The 24076-nt window shown below is 32.4% G+C and overlaps 1 protein-coding gene across 1 annotated transcript; it reads left to right on the forward strand.

Moving 5' to 3' along the window:
* The first annotated feature begins 697 nt into the window (after positions 1–697).
* Positions 698–22369, forward strand: LOC139492750 (uncharacterized). Its single transcript, XM_071280901.1, has 12 exons — positions 698–815; positions 4041–4198; positions 4746–4985; positions 5332–5470; positions 5939–6238; positions 6561–6883; positions 19176–19325; positions 19593–19832; positions 20215–20353; positions 20690–20989; positions 21237–21356; positions 22017–22369. The coding sequence occupies exons 2-12, from the start codon at positions 4061–4063 to the stop codon at positions 22220–22222; spliced, it is 2295 nt and encodes a 764-aa protein (XP_071137002.1). The 5' UTR covers positions 698–815; positions 4041–4060; the 3' UTR covers positions 22223–22369.
* The last annotated feature ends 1707 nt before the right edge of the window (positions 22370–24076 follow it).

Consider the following 24076-nt stretch of genomic DNA (forward strand, 5'->3'; position numbering starts at 1 on the left):
ATTTTATTCCTCACAACAACAAAAAGACCCCAATTATAGATCTAAGAGTACTCGCAGTTAACTGTAGCTAATTTAAAGCCAATAACAACAACAAAAACACGATAAGTATTTTCTATTAAGTCCCTTTCTTTCCGAATTTCAGATGTTGTCTACTGGACTCTAAGCAAACATCAATCAACGTTAACTGATTCGCAAACATGTAATTTTCCAAGCCGGTGATTATTTGATGAGGTTATATTATCAAATGAATTTTCCCACCCCAACAGAAAACAGGAATTACTGTTGACATTGTTTTCCTACAGAATATTGAATTCCATACTTAAACTCTAAGAGGTTATTAAATACAAAAAGGTATTTGAATACATTTTTAGTTTTTGATTATTTTTTTATGAATAAAAGTTCTTCTAAACTTGATCTATCTTTCTGCTGAGGATCAATACGTTTAGGCAAAAGCCTGAAAATCTATAGCTATATTACTTATTATAGAAATATCCATATTAGGAATAAGAAGTTTTTTTAAATGTAGATTTATGTATAGGTATATATATCTACCTGTAAGAACTAAATTTAGAATTAAGGTAAAAACGGATCGGTAAAAATAGCTCTTAGATCAGATTGTGACTATTCGAATAAGGAACATGTGTAACCTTTTATGTCTAAAATGAAAACAGTTCTCCATATATGGGAACTTGCAGAGAAGTATTCAAAGAGATGACACAGCCAATATAGTATAAAGTGAGCAACCTGAAGATTGATAGGCATATGTAAGTTCTGAAGACTTAAAGATCTGTATAACTCAAAAGGAAGAAAAAAAGGTTAGTACATTCATAGATACAAAGATTTGATTAGTAAATTTGGCTGTACCTGTAAAAAACTTTTTTGGTATTTCACATCCTAAATTTTACGGTAATGTTGTACTTAAAGCGAGGAAATCACTATGTGATCCGTGTAAGCTTATCGAACCTTTAAACAAGTAAGGGTTATCGTACCAATATTGTAATTAGATCTCTGAATATAGTTTACATTGGCACTAATATCGATTTTGTCATTAGCAAATTAAAACATAACTAAATTATATCTCCTTTTAAGGCGGGATGTATAAAGACACACACACGTTAATTTTTATCTGTATAGAAGTCGCTCCTCACTACCCTACTACCTGTCGATACATTTATTTTTGGCATTGCACAAGTCATGTCTTCTCTGACTGTTCATGACTTTAAAATGCTAAATCCCTGTATTTTAGTTGATTTTAGTGTCTAATGCATGATTTTTTATTATCAATTGTAATTGGCTTTTAACTAGCTGTCAGTAACTGCGAGTACTCTCAAATCGTATTTTCTTGTTAATTCGACCTGTTGATACGGTTTATAATGCTTTTTTGTTATTTTATATTAAAATGGATCTTGTCTATATACCAGCTTTGATTATTTGGAATATCTACTAATTTTCACTTCTTCTTATATTTGTATCAACTTCAAGATTATTCTCCTTAAATCTGTACACGGAAGTTTTAGCTAGCTCTAATTGTATAGTTTTATTGTTGATATTCACCCCAGTTTGTATCTAGTGTTAAATTATGTATTTATATGACAGAACTTTCTTGCAATTCCTAATTATTGTAATAATTTTATACACATAAGTAGTATACCTAAAACGACAAAGTTCATTTACCTGTATACATTATTAAAACCGTTTTTTTTCAAGACAAGACAAGACAAAACAATTTTATTCCTTAAAACCACTGTATACACATTGGTGCAAAGAATGAAATAACAATACATAGTATACAAAATAAAGTGTGCACATTACAAGATAGGAATGTTACTATTTATATAAATATATATATTATATACAAGAAGTTATTATAATTGAAAAACAAATAGACAAAGGCTAACCAGGAAGACCTGCTACTGAATTTATAACCTTTATTTTAACCCAAAATATTTTTTGACTTATTTCTATGTGTTGTTTGGAATAATTTACAAAATTTAATAATATTTACTCTGTTACAATAACAGTTATCCAAAAACAGTTTACTTGAGTCGTCTAGGGATCTACAATTCAAAAGAAAGTGAAATTCATCACCTAATTTTTGACATTGACATACATTACAAAATCTCATTTCTCTATCTAAACCTATCCATCTTCCAGTTTCAATTGGTAATCTATGATTACCAGTTCTAAATCTACAAAATTTGTGACCCTATCTCTATTTGGTAATATATCTAAATATTTTTCGAATTCAAACTTATCCTTATATAATCTGATAAACCTTTTGACGAATTACATATAGCTGAACGCCAGTTCTGTTGAAATTGATCAAATAGTTTCTGTTTTAAACTATTACTTAGCCATTTTGTGCTGAAGCCAGTTTGTGCTAACTAGATATTACAATAACCACATGTATCAAGAATATTTTTTATAAAACATAACCCATTCAGACTTACAATTATTCTGTGAATATTTTAAAAACATAAAGTTATACAAAATGTGTGACAGCTTATTTTCTTTGCCGTGGACAATTCTACACCAATAATTTACCATACGTATTTTAACATAGACTACCATGGGATACACACCAAGTTCACCATATACCATAAAGTTTGAAGTTGACTTTTTCAAGTTCAGTAGTATCTTGCAAAATTTCAAATGTACTCTCTCTATAATATCCATATTACTGAACACCCAAAATTCACACCCATAAAGTAAGATCGGCTTCACTATCTTATCGAACAAATCATACTGACATCCCACCGAAAGGTTATGAACTCTCCCCTTCTTAAGTACATCGTACATGGCACGGTATGCCTTAGTAACTAATATCTTTTTAGTATTTGCAAAGCTACCTGTCCTTGAAAAAGTCAATCCCAAATATGGTATTTCTTTGACAACACCTAATTCAATATTATCAAAATAAAAATGAGGAGTGTAAGTTAAACGTCCACCAGAAAAAATAATAATTTTCGTTTTACTAGAATTTACACTAAGTTTCCAAAGTTTACAATATTCACTAAATGCATTAAGTTGAGATTGAAGAGATTCAGCTGATTCAGCAAATAGAACTGTATCATCTGCATATAATAAAGCAAACAGCTTAATATAAATATTCATCTCCTTCTTAATTTCTTCAGATATACTACTTAGTCCCAAAACATCATGTATTTGTATAAAAGATTCCAAATCATTCAAATATAAGGAGAATAAAAAAAAAGTGATTATTTTCGAAGGGTTAAATATTTCGGGGTGGTGTCTTGCCGTGGTTTTGTTTGGACTTTTTGTTTGCTTTTTGGCCTTGAATGTTTGTCCCTAATATTTTATTAACTGTGAATTTGAATTCAGATATCGCAGATCAAATTTATTCGTTCATAGTGTGTAAATTTACGTTTTTTGATTGAGTTAAGCCTGCCAATTGATATTTTATCGTGTGTTTTTCTATATTGTGATGTTATGCTATTGTTTCAGAAAAAGGGAGAAGGTTTGGTACCATTAAAACGTTTAACCTCGCTGCAAATGTTTGCACCTGTCCTAAGTCTGGAATCTGGAGTCGATTTCACAAAAAACCTTACGACTAAGCGGATTGGTCTTAAGTTATGAACAAATCAGTTTGTTTTTTTTGTGAAATCGACTCCTGATGTACAGTAGTTGTCGTTTGTTTATGTAATTTATATGTGTTTCTCGTTTCTCGTTTTTATATAGATTAGACCGTTGGTTTTCCCGTTTGAATGGTTTTACACTAGTAATTTGGGGGCCCTTTATAGCTTGTTGTTCGGTATGAGCCAAGGCTCCGTGTTGAAGGCCGCATATTGACCTATACTGGTTTACTTTTATAAATTGTTATTTGGATGGAGAGTTATCTCATTGGCACTCACACTATATCTATTTAGTACATTTACACTCATAATTTTTCAATATTTCTTTCTTCTAGTATGATAAAGTTGAAAATCCAATGTTCCTGCATTCGTTGAATTTGACTTCTTGCTTCGAAAAATATATTATAATACATGAATTCTGTTTTATGTGATATTTGTGTGTTTCAGAATACATTATAATCTACAAAATGCCATTCAACGTATATGATGATGAAATTGCAGCAGTTGTCATTGACAACGGATCCGGAATGGTTAAAGCAGGTTTTGCCGGAGATGATGCACCACGAGCAGTATTTCCGGCCATAACTGGTCGTCCTAGATACCAGGTAAGTTTTCATCATGTAATTATTTTTAACATTTTTGTTGTTATTTTATTGTTGTGTATTTTTTTTTCTCGTTTAAACACTGGCTGTATGACCGTCAAATGTATAAAACCGAGTTGAAACTGTTCAGTCTTTTTGTGAAAAAAAGAAGAGAAAAAACGTTTGGAAGGGAAACAATATAATATGATACATATTCCTTACTGAAAAACATTGCAGTTAAGGTATGCTATAATGATCAGATATCGAGGAACCTGTAAACTGAGTTATTTTTTATTCGTATTCTTCTTGGCAAACACTTAGAGCGAAACATTTCACCTCACTGCAAGGTCATTGCACCCATTCTTGACGTTCCCCTTTCTTTGGCATTTATTTAGCTTTTTACTTTCAACACACTTGTTTAAAAATTGAAAGACAGTTCTGGTTGACTATATTTTCAATGGTTCATGAAATTATCAAATTCAATATTTAATTTTTATTAAGATCCTGATTTTCAAAGGGTAGGACATGTACATGTTTGTATTTCACATGATGAACTTATTTTATTTTATAGTCGGTGATGGTTGGAATGGGAAATAAGGACAGTTACGTTGGAGATGAAGCACAGAGTAAGCGTGGAATGTTAACCTTAAAATATCCCATCGAACATGGAATAGTTACAAATTGGGACGATATGGAGAAAATATGGCATCATACATTTTATAATGAACTCAGAGTGGCTCCAGAGGAACACCCTGTTATGTTGACAGAAGCTCCACTAAATCCTAAAGCAAATAGGGAACGTATGACTCAGGTAAAGCATTATGATATTCATTGTGTAGGTTTATAATGCATCTAGTATGAAGTCATCTGTTGAATTTGAAAATATAATACGAGGAGTAACAACACAATTAGTAGTGATTTATTATGTTGACTCCAGATTTATCTGCATGGTCTCCCTAGTATAATTAACATTGAATAACGAACATTAATTTTTACGAGGAGTATCGAAAATATATACATTGTATCAAAGTCGACAATCGAAAATGTGATGTGTGCCCTTTGTGTATGAATTTTTCACAGGTACATTTAAGTTTCAAGTTGGTTTACAACATCAGTAACACAGATATCAATACAACATCTTTTAACATTTTTTTCAGATTATGTTTGAGACATTCAATAGTCCGGCTTTCTATGTCAACATCCAGGCTGTCCTGTCCCTGTACGGTGCTGGGAGAACAACTGGCATAGTCCTTGACGCTGGTGATGGTGTGTCTCATGTGGTGCCTATCTATGAAGGTATGTATTGCATATATTATCCAAACTATAGGAGGCATTTGTCGTTTGTATGTTGTAATGCTACCATTTGTAACATGAATAGCAATTTATGTTGATCTTCAAGTGAGTTATCATAGTTAACTTCATTTTTTTTTTAGAGGAGTGCGTTAACTTATTGATGTTTTAGTTATTGCACACTCCAATCCTGTCGGTTGTGTTTTCTCATTTAAATAGCAAAAAAAGGGAGGAGCTTAAAGTTACAAGAAAAAACATTGCTTTTCAATATTTCCATGCAATTGTACACATGATCTATGGTTTGCATATGCATGTTACACTTTACTTTCTGTTTCAAACGACATAAGAATTTTTTTCAAGGAGAAGAAAAATTTAAACAACGAAATCGGATGCTACAATTTTCTTTCTAGATTCACTGTAATGATCTATTCTGTTATATCTTTACGTTACAAACATATCTTTTTTTCTCTTTAGGATACGCACTTCCACACGCAATCAAACGTCTTGATCTCGCAGGGCGAGATTTAACAGCATATTTACAACGTATTCTTCACGAAAGAGGTTATAATTTCGTCACCACAGCTGAGAGCGAGGTTGTAAGAGATATTAAAGAGAAAATGTGCTATACCGCACTTGATTTTGAACATGAATTGGACGCTTCTTCTAAATCAACTGCTATTGAAAAATCATACGAACTACCAGATGGAACCCTAATAACCATTGGGAATGAACGTTTTCGTTGTCCAGAAGTTATGTTTCAGCCATCCTTTACTGGTAAGTTCCTTTACTGGACACAGACCATTGTATCATATTTAAATCCGCGAAAAAACATTTTCTGTTTTTATATTTAACAAGAAAATTAAGTTAAAGAAAAAATCATTAAGAACACATGTAACATCGTCATATAAGTATTTAAATCTGTATTGCAGTGTAAATCAATTTGAATGAAATTCGGTTATTTTAACCCCTGGCTGTCATTATTTTAGACGTTTGCGTCCCGGGTGAAGTTTTGAACACAGAAAAGCTCTTAGAATTCACAAAGTGTAATTCTTAAAAATATATAACTTAAAAAAAAACAATTACTTTTCTATTGCAGGAATGGAGTCATGTGGAATCCATGAAATGATACACAATTCAATCATGATGTCTGATATTGACATTAGAAAAGATTTATACAACAATATTGTCTTGTCAGGAGGGACCACTATGTTTCCAGGTATTGCTGACCGTTTAAAGAAAGAAATGAACGCTATAGTTCCAAAGTCAATGAAAACAAGAATCATTGCTGCACCAGAAAGAAAGTATTCCGTGTGGATTGGAGGTTCCATACTTGGTTCATTATCCACATTTCAACAGATGTGGATATCGAAGATGGAATACGATGAATGTGGTCCAAGTATTGTTCACAGAAAATGCTTTTAACTGTCATTTGATATTATTTATACAGTGAAACGTTGTGGTTTTTTAAGATTTGTCAAGTGAAGCTATGTTTTTTATGTTTTATCATTTTATGTTGTTAAGTTTATCAAATAAAATAGAAATACTTGTACAAATTAGTCATATAGAGATATAGGAAGATGAGGTCTGAGTGCCTATGAGACAACTCGCCATCCAAGTCTTAATTTGTATAAGTAAACCAATATAGGTAAAAGTAAGGTCTTCAACACAGAGCCTTGGTTTCTCATTCTGTAGTTTTCTATGTAGTTTTTTGTGTACTGTTGTTTGTTTGTTTTTTGTTGTTGTTGCTTTTGAATCTCCCTCTTGATATTATTTCATTTGCCTCTTTTATACCTTTGTGGCATTAAGACAACTTGTCGTGAAATTGTTCACATGTGTTGCACGTATTAGCTCGTTTAGGGTAAAAAAAAAAATCATACCTTTTCCCTGGATATGAAAACAGTTTATAATTTACTACATTGCTCATCACATGATATTAAGTTGTATTAAAATAAAACTTTGTAGTTGGGTTTACAAAAAATACTGATCTGAAACAATATAAAATAATCATAACCTACCAGATTAGGGGAAGGTTGAGCGCTCACAAAAATGATTAATCCCGCACTGTTTTTTATATGAACCTGTCCGATACATGTCAGGAGCCTGTAGGTCAGTGGTTGTCTTTGGTTTATGTCTTGCAAGGGTGCTTCCGTGTGGATGATTTTCTCGCTGTGTTGATTGATTGGTTGTATGTTGCTTAACGTCCAGTTGCAAATATTTCATGCATGTTCTGGACGATGTTAAGTTGAAGACCCATAATGATTGTTGGCCTTGGGCTGTTTTCCGCTCTTTGGTCAGGTTGTTGTCTCTTTGACACATTCCCCATTTTCATTCTCAATTTGATGTAAGAAAAATAATCGTAAAATATTTCATAATGAATTTGGTCGTTAATTTTCTGAATTGAATTAATCTAATATATTTATCGTGTTGTGGCATTTTTAGGTGACTGTACGGTATAGGTTTTTCTCATTGTCAAAGGCCGGGTGGTTGTCTACAATTGCTTACATCCACTTTATTTGAATTATAGAGGGTAGTTGTCTCATTGGCACTGATCATAACGCATCTCCTTAATTTTTTTGTTTAGAATTTCACTTTCGTTTTAACCAAGACATTGTGTTTATTTGACAGAAAAATGCACATCAGATGTTGGACTATTGAGAGTAATTAAAGATCTAAAATATTTATAACCATGTGTTAATGAATCTTGTCCTTTTGAAATACTCATACGCAAAAATAAATGTGAAAAACGGACAATAAAATATCTGCAAGTACTCGCAGATCTGTACTTTTTTTTGTGGGGATGTATTGGTACCTTGTCCGCTCTGTGTTCTTGTCAGAGATGTATTTCTGCTTTGTATCCACTTGATGAGTAAGGCCCTTTTCATCTCATTTTAAAGTCTGTTCTTATTTAAAACTCCTCGCCCTATTATGTATATGTCCCTGTCTCAAGTCAGGAGTCACGAGTCTGTATTTCAGTGTATGTCGTTTGTGGAAGATATTAGCAAGCAAAATCGAGGGAATTGTGCAAATGATGATACAAGCATGAAAATTACCACAAAGCATCATTATTATATACTTTGTAAGAAATAACTGCTGGCCAGAGCTCTGACTGCTGGCCATTGAAAAAAATATTTTTTTCAAGATGGCGACGGCCATTTTCTAAAATGGCTGTTTTCTTTAGTTTGAAAATACTGATTTTTCTGAAAAAACTTTTCTTTGAACTTCTTTTAGTAAAAACCAATTACCAGGTTTGGTGGCTATCTTCCTTATATCACATATTTATTAAAAATGAATATTTAACATATCCAGTATTAGCGCATGCGCGAAAATTTAACAAAATTCTTTGAAAAACATTTGAACTATTTACTATATATATTTAGTGTTTTTGGATTTCTAATGATATTATGAATTGGTTTAATAACATTTTTCAAGGTTATGATACACATGTGTTTCACACTTTTGCGCATGTGCAAACTATTTATAGACATCATGATCAAGAGCGATTTGTATACACTACCAGGCAATTCTCAGGTATTCGATGGTTAAGGCGAAAATGCAGTTAATGTGGAGAAACATCAAATGTAACTGCAGATCAGCCACTTTTGAAAATGCCTAAGCAAATTCAGTGGGAATGACCTGATTTGTAAGGAAAATATAAGTGTATCGTCATGTTTGGTGGATTGCACATTGAAATGACTTGTTATAAAACTCAGGGTGATAAATTGCGTGATAGCGGATAGACATGTTGTCTTACTGAAGCCAATATTGCAACACCAAGAACGGCAGATTCTTTTTATGTATGTTCAAATGTACATCGGACTATACAGGCGCATTAGACAACTGTATGTATTTTGCTTAAAAATTGTTAATTTCAGATCTCAGAATATATAATTATGTCATGACTCTGTGACGTTCAGTGATTTAAAAGACTGGTGTAAGGAAATAGAGTCATCTCGACCACAGTTTAATTCCTGGCGTTCAATTATAAATTAAGAACTTCTTTTGATCTTGGTATTATGCTCATTTCATGAGTTAGAAAGTCCATATAAAGTATGATAGCGTATTGTTTTAGGTCTTGATCGTGTAAATTATGCTCGATCGTTACCGACTCATCTCCAAGATATGACTTCCTTTCCCGAACATCACCCACAGGTGGCAATGGAATTTTAAAATGATAATTTTACTGTACGTAAGACCAGTAAATTTCTTTCTTGTAACACAATTGATCAGGCACAAAAACAGAATAATGCAACTGTGAAGGGCAATATTGGTGCCATAGGATTAACCGAAGATCCCATTTTGACAAATAGATGGAGCTGGACCAGGAGTCAGTATACTAGAAGATTATTTTGAAAGATCTAGTGGTTTGGGTCATTATAAAACAGACGAACGACATAATGAAGACTCTACGAAAACACAAAAAGATTTCTTTAAACAGCTTTAAAGGCTTTGCAAGTATGAACGAGTTTGGAAATTCATTTCTAGAAGAGTCGTCAGATTTGTAAAAAAAATACTTCATTTAGGAAATTGTTGATTCGGAAACAGGTAAGATATGTAAATAAACTCCAAGATATTGGTCCAAACAATACGAATATCTTTTGAAGCAAATGCAAAACGAAGGAAAAACTGCTTTTTATAACCAAATAAAAAAGAACAACTTCCTATTTAGCAGATACACGAATGTTTGTCCATGTTCTACATGATTATGAAAAGTGTTGTAAAATGTAATTTTATGTAGTACTGACACAGATGTAATAGTATCAAGAATTGCAGCAATCGCAAAATTAGGTAGAACAAATTGCGGATAGGTTATGGAAGGAATAACGACTTTTGATGGCTTCCTGCACGTGACATATCACATGCGTTTAGTCCTTGTGTAGCTGATTTTCCTTTCGTCCATGCATTTAGTGGATGTGACACTTTGTCGAATTGTCATGAGAAAGGCAAAAAGTCAGCTTGGCCAACAACGGAAGGTTTTCCAGATGTAAAGGATGTTTTTTTAAGGCTTAATTATGGAGCGAGGCACGATGTGAATTGTTTGCCAGGAAGCAGCGGCATTGTGATGCAATTCCGCCTACAAGAGGTTCTTTTCCAGAGCACATCAAAAGAGAAGTATATCAAGGAGGAGTTGCTTGGGCTCAGCCTGATTCATGTATTTGACAGGTACGTGTTCCAAGTCATGAACACTGTGGTTGGATGAAAGAAAGAATCAATGACAGTTGGAAACCAAAATGGACTTCTTTGACTGCCGTTGCATCCTCGTGTCAGAAAATTTTGAAATGCGGAGCCGAAAACCGAGCTGTGTTGGTAACTGTAGATGCTACCGTTCGGACCTTCCTTGTACGGGTTGTTGTATAGGCAACTATCAGATAATTATAAAATATGTCTTTTTAACCAAACTAGGCATTTAAACTTAACAAAGAGAGTTAACACTTGTTAAGTTGATGGAAATTATAAAAATATTTTCTACGTATTTGCCGCCATTTTGGAACCGGACGTCACTATTTTTTTTCTTTTATGTGTTGTTTCGTCGTACTTAGGAACTTTTTTTTTACGTTTTATCATAACTTACATTGGATTATACATCCCTTGTGAAGTTGCTTGAAAGTATAAAAATTGAATTTTTTTACTTTTTTGTCGGCATTTTGAAACCGGAAGTCACCTTTAGTTTCATTAATGTATTGTCTAGTCGTAATTTAGGAACTGTCATTTACTTTTTATCAAATCTGACATTGGATTTTACATATAACACACCTTTTAAAGGATTAACGAATTATTGTCAATTTGTAATGACGCCATTTTCGCAATGTGTGGTGGCCATCTTGAAAAAATGATTTTTTTTTTCTGGCCAGCAGCGGATTTTTTTTAGTATCATTTAGTCAAACTTTATACCAAATTTCATGCTTGTATCACGATTTGCACAATTATGTCCATAATATCTCCCACTATTGTTGCTGTGTATTATATTTGTTTTGCGATCATCATATTGTACATAATCAAACCGTTAGTTTTCTCGTTTAAATTTTTTTTCATTTGTCATTTTTGGCCCTTTTATAGCTGACTATGCGGAATGGGGTGTTGCTAAACGGCGGAAACGGAAAACGGAAACAGAAAGATATAACCAAACTCCATACAGCGTTATCGTTCGGGTCATACTTTCCTTTCTCTACAAAAAAGAAAGCGTAGCCAGATGTCACCACTGTTTCGGAGTTTGAGATATAATATCTTTTCTTTTTTGTTATTTTATCTACATAGGTATGCTTTATATAGTATTGCATATGTTAACCAGAAAAAAACCAAGAGGAATGAATTTAAAGTAAAAGATTTTGAAGCATAAAGTATTGAAATAATTACCAGGAGATGTTGAGACTATGTTTTTGAAATATTTGATAAAGTCATGTGTACGTCGTTCGTGCGATTCAGGATAGTCTTTTCGACTTTTTTTTAAAAGTTTGATCAATGTCAATAAGATAGCAACCCAACAACACAAAATAAATCTATATAGGCCTAAAAAGGATTGACATCAGCCTCGATTCTATAAATAGGATGTGAAGTAATAAACTTTTGGGGAAATCCTTTGCATCATTTTTTTTTCTTTTTTAATTGCCTTGAATCAAGATGAGTGTTGTGGTGTATCTTGTTGCGTTATTCTGCATTGGTGATTTTCGTTGTATCTTTTCTCGTATAATGGAAAGAAAACGTAAAAGAAACCTAATAGGAAAATGGTGTATGGACAAAATTCGATATGGAAACCAGGGAACTAGAATAGAAACTTGTATATACTTTATTTTTATGAAAACAAATTGAGAAAATCTCTCACTATACAAAGCCTTTCTCACCCTTTAACAATACTCTAGGATTTGTATAGTAAATCCTTGCAATACTGAAGTCAACTGATGATGTTTGGAGTTACATAGGAAAAGCATTATATCTCCTAGAATTTAAATTAAAAATATACGAATTGATGTGCAAAAAGTGGCGAACAATTTGTAGCCTACATGGATATGTACCATTTTGCACAGTGCCATCACCAAGTTAGTTGTAGTCATGTCCTAAGGTTTTCAAAATCAAGTTGTCTACGCTGCTTCAAATATCATGCCGCTTAATTCTTCTCTGAAAATTCAATTCCTCTCAATTGTGTATAGTCAGCTATAAAAGGCCCCGAAATGACCTGGGACAGGCACATACATACAGAATGTGGCGGGGTTTAATATGTTAGCAGGATCCCAACCCCCGCCCCTAACCTGGGACAGTGGTATAACATTACAACATAAGAACGAACTAACTATAAAAATCCGTTGAAAAGGCGTAACTCCTCAGATGGACACAAATACAATTGGACGTGGCCGGGTACTTCTACATCCCAATAACGAAAAGACACTAGATACTTTTCTGCGAGTACTCGCAGTTAACTGATAGTTATTTCAAAGCCATTAACAACTAATAAAAAAAATCATGCATCTAAGACGTAAACCATTAATGAATGATATTATGATAATCTAGACAATAACACATTATGTTGGACTGTACTATATGCTGCAGCATCTTGCAGAGAATGCATGTTTCAGATACTTAATTTGCGGAAATATACAAATGTCTCCTGTTGTCCATTCATCAGGTATCAAGCTGGTATTGATGATTGTTGAAAAATTGGTCAATAATCATGATAGCTGCTAATTCATTTTATATTTTTTAGATCTATTTTTTTAACATTCTATGGCCTATTTCTTCTTGCCCTCATACTTTTTATGTTTTGAATCCATATTCTAATTTTGTTCTCGCCCATACTTAAGTTATTATGTCTTTCCATTTTGGATGTAACGGTTTTTTTAGTGGTACATATTTAGTTGATGTCTTCTTGGTTGATACAATTATAGTGAAATGTTCATTCAATGTTTTTCCTCTGTCATGGTCGTTTTCTGCTGGTACTCAAACCTGCTTTAGTCTTTAGTGGTTTTGTCTTTGTTAACTTTTACAAAATTCCTCATTATATGCAGTCTCTGAAACTAATGGGCAAAATGTTATTGAACATATGTCTTTTAGGGAATCGCCTGATAGTTTTGGTTAAACTCTGCAACAATCACCATTGGTGTATCTAATTTAAAAACTGTGTTGGATAACCCTGCCTGTCAGCCAAGTTAGCCGACATGGCTTAAATTAAAACATAGGTATAAAATGCAAGTGCTTTCTATTAAGAAACGTTATGAATTACGAAAACCGGATGTGAAAAACATGTCTAATCTGACATCGGACTCGGACTTCTTTTAAAATGAGTTTTACTGTGTGTATGCTTCATATGTGTTTTTTTATTTAGTGGTCAGCTGATACCACCTCCGGGTGCGGGATTTTCTCGCTGCGTTGGAGACCCATTGGTGGCCTTCGGATGTTGTCTGCTCCTTTTGTTAGGTTGTTGCCTCTTTGACATATTCCCCGTTTTCATTCTCAATTTTATTGGAATGTTGAGCTCTACCTAATGTCCATTCACGTAAAAAGAGTCAAATGACTTCTTACAGGAGTTAGCGACCTTATATGACGAATTTTCTCGCTTGCATTTTCGACTGTTATATTGAAATATATGGTAAATAGATAAAACGTTTAATTATCAAAAATTAGCAAGGTCTATTGATTTTCATAGTTCTTTATTTCTCCCCTTAAATTCAGTCTACATTAAAGTTTCTTTCCGTTTCCGTTCCGTTTTCCGTTTCCGCCGTTAAGCAACACCCTGCTGAATGTGGTTTAATCCATTGTCGAAGACCGTGTGGTGACCTATATATATATAGTTGTTTATTTCTGTTTCTTTTGGTCTTTTCCGGAGAGTTGTCATATTGGCAATCTTACCACATCTTCTTATCTTTATAAATACAGTCATGTATTAAACGCAGTTCCTAGTATACATTTAAATAACAAACAACATCCGTCGTAAATAAGCATCAAACCAAAATTGCAGCATTTTTGTATGTAAAATAAAAAAAAAAGGATGCGGTATTATTGCCAATAACTAGAGACAACTCTCCACCAGAGTCCAAATGACATAAAAGTTAACAACTATAGGTAATCGCACGACCTTCAGCCATAAGCAAAACCCATACCACTTACTTAGATATAAAAGGCTCCGAAACAAAACAAAAATAAAAATGTAGAACAAATCTGATACGACTACAGAGGTCGAACCCGACACAATATTCAAGTGTGATACTGTCTGAATTTCGATATGACATGAATTATATGGGGTTCTGACACAAAATAAATGTGGTGAAAGATCTTAACAATTTGAAATGGGTTAAAATATTTGTATTAATTTTCAACTGAAGATTTCTTGCTATTGCTCAATACTGTCATATTTTGCAATACTTTGCTAGTGCGCAAGCATGTGATATCGTGCATTACTGTGCAATAGAAATTTTCTTGCTGATGTGCAATACCGTGTTAATGCGCAATACTGTACGTTTGAAGATTTCTCGCTATTGCGCAATACTGTGCTATTGTGCAGTACTATATACGTATACGATTGAATATTTATTTCTATTACACAATACTGTTCAATTGAAGATTTCTTGATATTGCACAATAGTGTGCTATTGCGCAATACCATGCAGTTGAAGATTTCTAGCTATTGCTCAACACTGTGGTGTTGCACAATACTTATATAATCTGTTTTATATTATAATTTACACATCCTGTTTATAGTGTGTATCTCTTGCCATATCAGTATTTTTTTGCTTTTATGTACGGAGTTATTACCTCAAAACACGTTCCCTGCCTTCCTTTAGTATGGTACCTTGCAGTACAGGTGACCTTAGATAATATCGGTTCTCATGTTTTAGGTACAATATATTTTTATTCTTGGCATTCAATTTTTTTGTTTAGAGGGTTCCTGGCGATGGAAAAATCCAGAACTAGCGCTTCAAATACATGCACGAAGGTTTTTTTAAAAACATTATTATTATGATATATATTAATATGTTCAGTAGGTATTTTCAGAATTTCAAGGTTAACACAGTTTCTAACAAATTAAATTATTTAAAGTTAATTTAATTCTTGAGTACCATTCTCTTTTACGCTGTTTTTCTACGCATATATATGTTCAATATTCACGCTGATTAATACTTCTTGTAATGTTTGAGGAAATTTTCCAAATATGGAATTAGGATCTCCAATATCCGTAGTCTGGAAAGTTTTACCATATACAAAATTGTAATAACTTTAAATCTATACTATTAAACGAGAAGACCTCATTTTTGGTGTCGCTTCTCTCCTTTCTAAAATAAATTAATCAACACGCCTCTGTGTCCTATAGGTACAGTGCATAGTCGCATTTGTCATCCATTCATATGATTATTCAGATTGAGTTATTTTGAGAGAAAAACGAGAAAAAGGCATCCGGATATTGTCCCGTCATTGGACAAAATTTTAAGTCAGATAAGACTTCCGGTTTGCGTTTTTCTGTATACTTTGAACATACATATATACAAAGAATAAAGTGTATTTTCAGAATTCTATCTGCTATCATTTTGAAGTTTACTATCCACGGCGGTCACAGAGTTTATTAAATAGAGAGGGTATGTATACTATATCAATGACCACCATGGATCGATTAGTAAACTTAGAATTGAAAGTAAATACACTATATTTATATAGTAATGAATGTTCATAATATACAGATAAGCGCTAAAAATATTCATGTGAACTTTTGATACCTTTTCTGAAATTCTCCAGTCATTAAATCTTTTACAAAATTCATTGATTACAAAAAAAAGAAGATGTGGTATGATTGCCATGTTCAGACAACTCTCCACAAGAGACCAATATGACACAGAAATTAACAACTATAGGTCACCGTACGACCTTCAAAAACGAGCAAAGCCCATACCGCATACTCAGCTTCAAAAGGCCCCGAACTGACAATGTAAAACAATTCAAACCAGAAAACTAGCGGCCTTATTTATGTACAAAAAGTGAACGAAAAACAAATATGTAACACATAATTAAACAAACGACTACCACTGAATTACAGGCTCCTTACCTAAATGTTCATAACATACTAAATGAAAACTTTGTTCATATTGAAATTGATAGAAAACCAAAAATTGGGAATTTTGGAAATAAAGGAGGAGGGATTAAGAAAAAAGCATTTTCCTGTCCAAAACAACCTATATATGACTTATGATACTTTTGCTGAAATTCTCCAGTCATTCAATATTTTACAAAATTCTTCCAACAACACTTTACATACTTTAAACTACGCTCTGAATACCCACGATTTCGCGGGTGTGTTCTAGTAAGTATTGATTTTGACTGACTGACAGCTTTGTTGTTTACATTAATATGATGATCATACAATTATTCCAATCAGAGTTAAAAATAGATATCAGGTACATTGTATGAGTTGTTGGACTAATCGGATGTTGGACTATTAATTGCGCGTAATTAAATGATAGAGTTTTGAAATTTAAAGATTGAAAATGTCCATAACCTCTGTGTTAATGAATGCACTGTTAAGTCTGACAAATTGTTGAAACCTGAACCTTTTGAAATACATAAACATAAATGTGAAAGATGGACAATAAAATAACTGCAAGTTCTCGCAGATCTATACTTTAGTTAGTGTTTTCTTCTTTTTGGTGTTGTTGTGGGGATGTATTGGTATCCTGTCACGTCTGCTCTGTGTTTTTGTTAGATGTATTTCTACTGTGTATCCAGCTGATGAGTTAAGCCCATTTCATCTGATTTTTTTCTCTTATATTGCACTGTTACACCACTGTCCTATGTTAGGACAGGGTTGGTGCCTTCAAATTCAAGTAACACAGCTACATTCTGTATGTCAATATGTTCTAAGTCAGAAGCCTGTAATTCAGTGGTTGTCGTGTGTTGCTATATACATATATCATATTTGTTTTTCGATCATTATTTTGAACATAAATCAGGTCGATAGTTTTCTTGTTTGAATTGTTTCACATTTGTTATTTCAGGGCCTTATATAGCTGACTATTCGGAATATGTTTTACTCATTGTTGAAGACCGTGCGGTTACCTATGTTTTTTTTTAATTTCTGTTCCATTTTGGTCCCTTGTGGAGAGTTGTCTTATTGGCAATCATTCCACATCTTTTAATTTTATAAATACAGTCATGTATTCGACGCAGTTTCTATATGTATACAAAGACAACATTAATATTGTCATTCGTAAATTAACCTCAAAATAAAATTTCAGCATTTTTGTAATAATAGAAAAAAGGATGAGGTATGATTGCCAATGACTAGTAACAACTCTCCCCCATATATAGTCCTAATGACAAGACCGTGATAAAAGTTAACAACTGAATCGCACGGCCTTCAATAATAAGCAAAACCCATACTACTTAGTTAGATACAAATGGATTTGGAAAAACAAATGTAAAACAAATGCAAAATCGCTAAATTGCGAAAACATGAAAACGCGAAAGAGAAGTACAAATCATCAAGTTGACTCGCGTTTTCGCGTTTTTAACTTATGATGTTTTCGCCCTATAAAATAATTCTGAAAGGCAACAATGCGAAAACGAAAAATGGTCTTAATAGTTCAATTATAATTATAGTAATTAAGAAAATATTTGGAGAATTCAAGCTGCAAATCGCTCTGATTAATTTGAACTATTAAGATAAATTTGGCATTACTTTTTATGTTCCTTTTGATTTTATCGGTTCTTATGTTTTAGTTATAATATATTTACATCCTTCAAAGTTGGCTTTCAACTTTTTGATTTGCGATGGAAAAATCCACAAATACCGCTTCGAATATAAAGTTAACACGAAAAACATATCATGTTATCAATTATAATTAGTAGTATTCTCTAAGTCTTCCTCTTTCAGAATTTCTGACAAACTTTATGTGTTATAAATTAATTTAATTCATGGGTTCAATTATCCTTTTACGCAGTTATTCTACATATAAATAATTTTAATATTCATGTTGATTTAGCTGTTGTCGTGTTTACATTTATTCATAGATACTCGGTTCTGAAGGAAAATTTCCAAATACGGAATCAGAATCTTCAATATCAGTAGTCTGGAAAATTTTACCATATACATAATTACTGATCTACGAATTTGTTTACATAGCGAACAATTTTCCAATCAGAGTTAAAAATAGATTACAGGTAGAAATAAATTGTGAATCAAAACTAATGGGACATAACTCTGTTTAAAAATAGTTATGACCTTTCTTTGAATATAAGTAAAGGTATATCCTTTTATGTCCAACAATAAGAACCTTTGCCCATATATGGAAATTATCAAAAACGATAGTCAGAAATAAGAGTAAGCACAGTTTTGGTATAAATTGAACAGTTATTCTGTAGATTGGCATAAAAGAAAATCGAAGCAGGCCTATAGATACAAATTAACGAGGAAAAAAAATATGTAAGTACTGTTAATAATCCAATGCTTCATAAATAAATTGAAATATGTATCTTTAATTTCTCCAAATTAACTTTTATTAATAAGTTAATGTTTATATTCAACTGCGTTAGCTTTAAAGTCAAATTGAAGTGTAGTTATTTAATCTTATCAGAGTCCTATATAATACTACTAAAAATATTTTATTTCCCCCTTTTTTCGCTATAATTATGAAATCTTCAGGCGACTTTGATCTTATTTACTTCGATAGTTTAACCATTTTGAATAATATATGAAATATGTACTTTAAAATGACTAATGTTCAATAATTTTACATTTTAGAACATAAGAACCATGCCTTTCAACATAAATGACGAAGACATTGCCGGAGTTATCATTGACAACGGATCTGGAATGGTAAAAGCAGGTTTTGCCGGAGACGATGCACCACGAGCAGTTTTTCCCGCCATAACTGGTCGTCCTAGATACCAGGTAAGATGATTTTTAATAAAAAGTATTTTAATTAACAAAAGTTTTTGTCGGTTAATATTTTGTTATAAATATTAAAAAAAAAAAAACAGAGAGAAAATCAAATCACTTACAAATAAGATGAACTTTTTTAGACATGTTAGAAGATCAATTTATTCCTTTTGAAAAGTATTTATCAAAATATTTTGATGAATGGCATGAAGAACTTACAAAGTTATCGTATTTGTTGCGATTCAAAGAGAATAAACATGTATACTTTATTATTTGCAGGGTGTAATGGTAGGGATGGGAAATAAAGACAGTTATGTTGGAGATGAAGCACAGAGTAAGCGTGGAATGTTAACCTTAAAATATCCTATAGAACATGGAATAGTCACAAATTGGGACGATATGGAAAAAATCTGGCATCATACCTTTTATAATGAACTCAGAGTGGCTCCAGAGGAACACCCTGTTATGTTAACTGAGGCACCTCTAAACCCTAAAGCTAACAGGGAACGTATGACTCAGGTATGAGAAATCATTCGTTTTCTTTTGGTTATTTTTAAATCAATTGTTTAAACTTTAAACAGTTTGCAATAACAATGAATAAGGCCGTGTCATACCATCGACTGCATTTTTATTCTTTATGAAAAAAGATTATGTACATAATTTTTTTAACAAATTTGTTTATACCAACTTAAATATTTGAGGAAAACACTAAAAAATAATATTGTAATTTATAAACATTGCTTTATTTACCCTTTAATTAGATTAAACGGTGTTGAATCATGCAGGCAGATGTTGATAATATTCTGTTCACAGCTGCAAAGAATCTATATGTATGTAAAAAAGATTTCTAAAATCTTAAAAGACACTAATCAGTTATAAAAATACAACCCTTATATTTCAGATTATGTTTGAAACGTTCAACAGTCCAGCTTTCTTCGTCCAAATTCAGGCCGTTTTATCTCTGTATGCCTCTGGAAGGACAACTGGAATAGTTTTAGATGCTGGTGACGGAGTATCACATGTTGTTCCCATCTATGAAGGTATTGACAATATGTTTTGGTTTCAATTCGACACGATTAAACAATTATGTGTATGTCTTCATATTAATCGTTTGTATAACATATATGTAATATTTGTCGCAGTACATTTATCAAGCAATTAACTTCACAATTAACATTAGGATTTTGATTTAAAAAATGCAACAATAAATACTTTATCACTGAATTAGAAATATAAGAGAAGAGACAATGAATAAAATATCCTTTTTGAAAGGAGCCCGAGACTATAAAAAGATATGATAATGTCAAAGAAATGCCCATTAAAGATCCATCTGTAAAAATAGATTGATTAACAAACTATTTAATCATTTTTTTCAGGATATGCGCTACCACATGCCATTAAGCGTCTTGATCTCGCAGGGCGAGATTTAACCGCTTATTTACAACGTATCCTCCACGAGAGAGGTTATAACTTTGTCACAACAGCTGAGAACGAAATTGTCCGCGACATTAAGGAAAAGATGTGTTATACAGCACTTGATTTCGAACAGGAACTTGATACCTCCTCCAAGTCATCCAATTTAGAGAAATCCTATGAATTACCGGATGGAGCTGTGATAACCGTTGGTAACGAGCGTTTCCGGTGTCCAGAAGTAATGTTCCAGCCATCATTTATTGGTAAGAAATTCAAATTCCTTTTGTAACAAAAATTCGCAAATTGTAAATATTGTCACTGCATGACAAAGATTATTATGATAATGAAATTAAATTCGAAATTTTCATTGCAAGGTATTGATCATGTGGTAAACTACTACGGTTCTTCTAGTTGCATTGTGCATTTTAACGTTTTGTATCAGATACTAAAATTCGTTATTCTTTATCTTTCATTATTTACTATTTCAATTTTGTATATTTTATATTATAGGTATGGAATCTTGTGGAGTCCATGAAATGGTCCATAACTCTGTAATGATGTCAGACATAGATATCAGACGAGAGTTGTACAACAATATCGTTCTGTCAGGAGGGTCTACAATGTTTCCTGGTAAGTTATTTTGTTAAATTTCTGTAGGAGGTTCTACAATGTTTTGTCAAATTACGTTGCTTCTTGTGCTCTCAAATCTTTTGATATCCTTGGTTTCCTAAATTGTAAATTCTATAGTGTACCTGACTATTTTGAAAAATATTTTTGTTAAATTGTTTGAATTAGAGGATGATTATGTTTTCAATTCCTCTCTAAGGCAAGGCTTAATGTAAGTTTCTATTATAAAACATGGTAATTTAGGTTATACTGATATAGACAGCAATCCCACAACATAGAATAACAAATGCATTTCTAGAGACAACATATGGTTATCAATTACACACTTTGGTGAGCTTTAAACCGTTCTTAAATGAAAGAATTTTATGAGACCATAAATGATCTGGCATTAATCACAAATGCCCTAAGGATATAACATAAAGATTCAACTTGCTACAACCTCTGATGAAGTTCCTGACTTTGAAAGACACATACACGTGTTGGAGGTTTACTCAAATTTATACATTTTGATCAGTGCAATAAAAGTTTAAAATGCATTGAAGAAAAAAAATAACACTCTGACTAGCGCAAACATTCAACTCGATTTCTGTTAATAATATATATCCACTTTATATGAAATGATATCTTGTATAAGATGTTCAGTATCTACACTTCTTATTACAGGTATTGCAGATCGTATGAAGAAGGAATTGGACGCCATAGTTCCTAGTTCTATGAAAACTAAAGTTATCGCACCACCAGAACGAAAATATTCCGTATGGATCGGAGGTTCAATTCTTGGTTCATTATCTTCTTTCCAACAGATGTGGATATCGAAGATGGAGTACGATGAATGTGGACCAAGCATTGTGCACCGGAAATGCTTTTAAATCAAAATACAATACCTTGACTTTTTTTCATGAACAATTTGACATCCTTGTCTTTCATTTTACTTAAAATTTCATTCAAACTGTGATATTTCATATGAGAACATTAAGTTATAGAGTAAGTGAAACTGCTATAATTGCATTTACATGTATTAATCATATTGTCATCATCTAAATGTGTAGAACTTTTGTTTTTTTATATTTAGATAACAATTATTTCAAAACTAAAAATGTTTTGAAAATTATAACTGTGCGTATGTTGTTGCATTTTATATGAGTTTACCGTAATATATGTTATCATATCATATCATGAATAATAATGTTGTGTTCTATTCTATATGTTTATATTGTGACCGAATATCTGAACTGTATTTATATGTAAATTAAAAAAACCACTATTCACTAATGTTATGTTTTGAAAATAAATTATATTGAAGATTTTTTCATTTTTACCTACTTATCACTTTAGGCGACAAACACAGATGCGCAAGCAAGCACGCTGACCGATGTCGCCCTATGACTCTATTGGTTAAAAAAGAAAAGTTTTGAGGCTGGAAAACCGGGTTTGGACACCAATTATGGAGCTACATGTATATAAATGATAATTAAATGCACTTTTTACAAGTCGAAGTTCTAAGTTTACATTACCCCAAGGGTCTATCTTGGGTCCTATTTTATTTCTCATTTATATAAATGACATAGTTAATGACATCGAATGTGATATAAAACTTTTTGCTGATGACACCTCAATTTATATAGTGGTTGATAACGAATATGAAGCGGCAGAAAAGTTAAATAAAGATATTGAGAAAATACATAATTGGTCTAAGCAATGGCTTGTCAATTTCAATCCAAACAAAACAGAAATAATGACCATTTCAAAAAGGCTTCAAAAACCCCACCACCCGCCAGTGTATATGGATACTAATATCATAAAAGAAGTTGAGTCGCATAAGCATTTAGGGGTTATTATAAATGAAGATGGAAGCTGGAATAATCATGTAAAAATGATTATTGATAAGGCAATTCCTAGATTAGCATTATTCCGGAAGTTAGTTTAAACTTAAAAGGAAACATTTAGAAACTATTTATTTATCTTTCATTCGCCCAGTCTTAGAATATGGGGACATTGTCTGGGATAATATACCTAATTATTTGAAAACATCTCTGGAAAACTTACAACTAGAAGCAGCAAGAATCGTTACAGGTGGTACTAAGATAACATCGAGACAGTTGCTGTACGATGAAACCGGTTGGGAAACTCTCCAGTCTCGGCGTGACAAACATAAGTTATTAAAATTTCATCAAATGTTTCACGGAGATTGTCCTGATTATCTTTCTGTGTTAGTCCCAAATCAGAGACTAGATCTACACGACCACAGGACCAGGGGGTCTTCAAATTTACAAACTGTATTATGCAGAACAAGCTATTATCAAAAGTCATGTCTACCAGCCGTAGTAAACCTTTGGAACAATATTCCTGACGACATCCGTCTAAATCAATCAAAATCGGGTTTTAAGACTTATCTCTCTCAAAATATTAATAAAATACCATTGTATTTTCACTTCGGCTGTAGAAGGGAACAGATATGCTTAGCAAGAATAAGGCTCCAGAGTAGTGTTCTAAGGGACCATCTATTTAAAAAAAAATCTAATCGAGAACGCACTGTGTTCCTGTGGTCGAGTAGAAACTACTTCTCATTATTTCTTCAAATGTCCAAAATATAATGAAAATCTTAAGATTATCTTATATGGGGATGGTCTAAAAGCTGACGAGGACAATATGCAAATATTTCATAAAGTTTCTGAATACATAAATAAAACAAAATGTTTTGAAATTTTACCTAGTATATGTAT

Source organism: Mytilus edulis, chromosome 10 (genome assembly GCF_963676685.1).
Source record: "Mytilus edulis chromosome 10, xbMytEdul2.2, whole genome shotgun sequence".
Taxonomy (NCBI): Eukaryota; Metazoa; Mollusca; class Bivalvia; order Mytilida; family Mytilidae; genus Mytilus; species Mytilus edulis.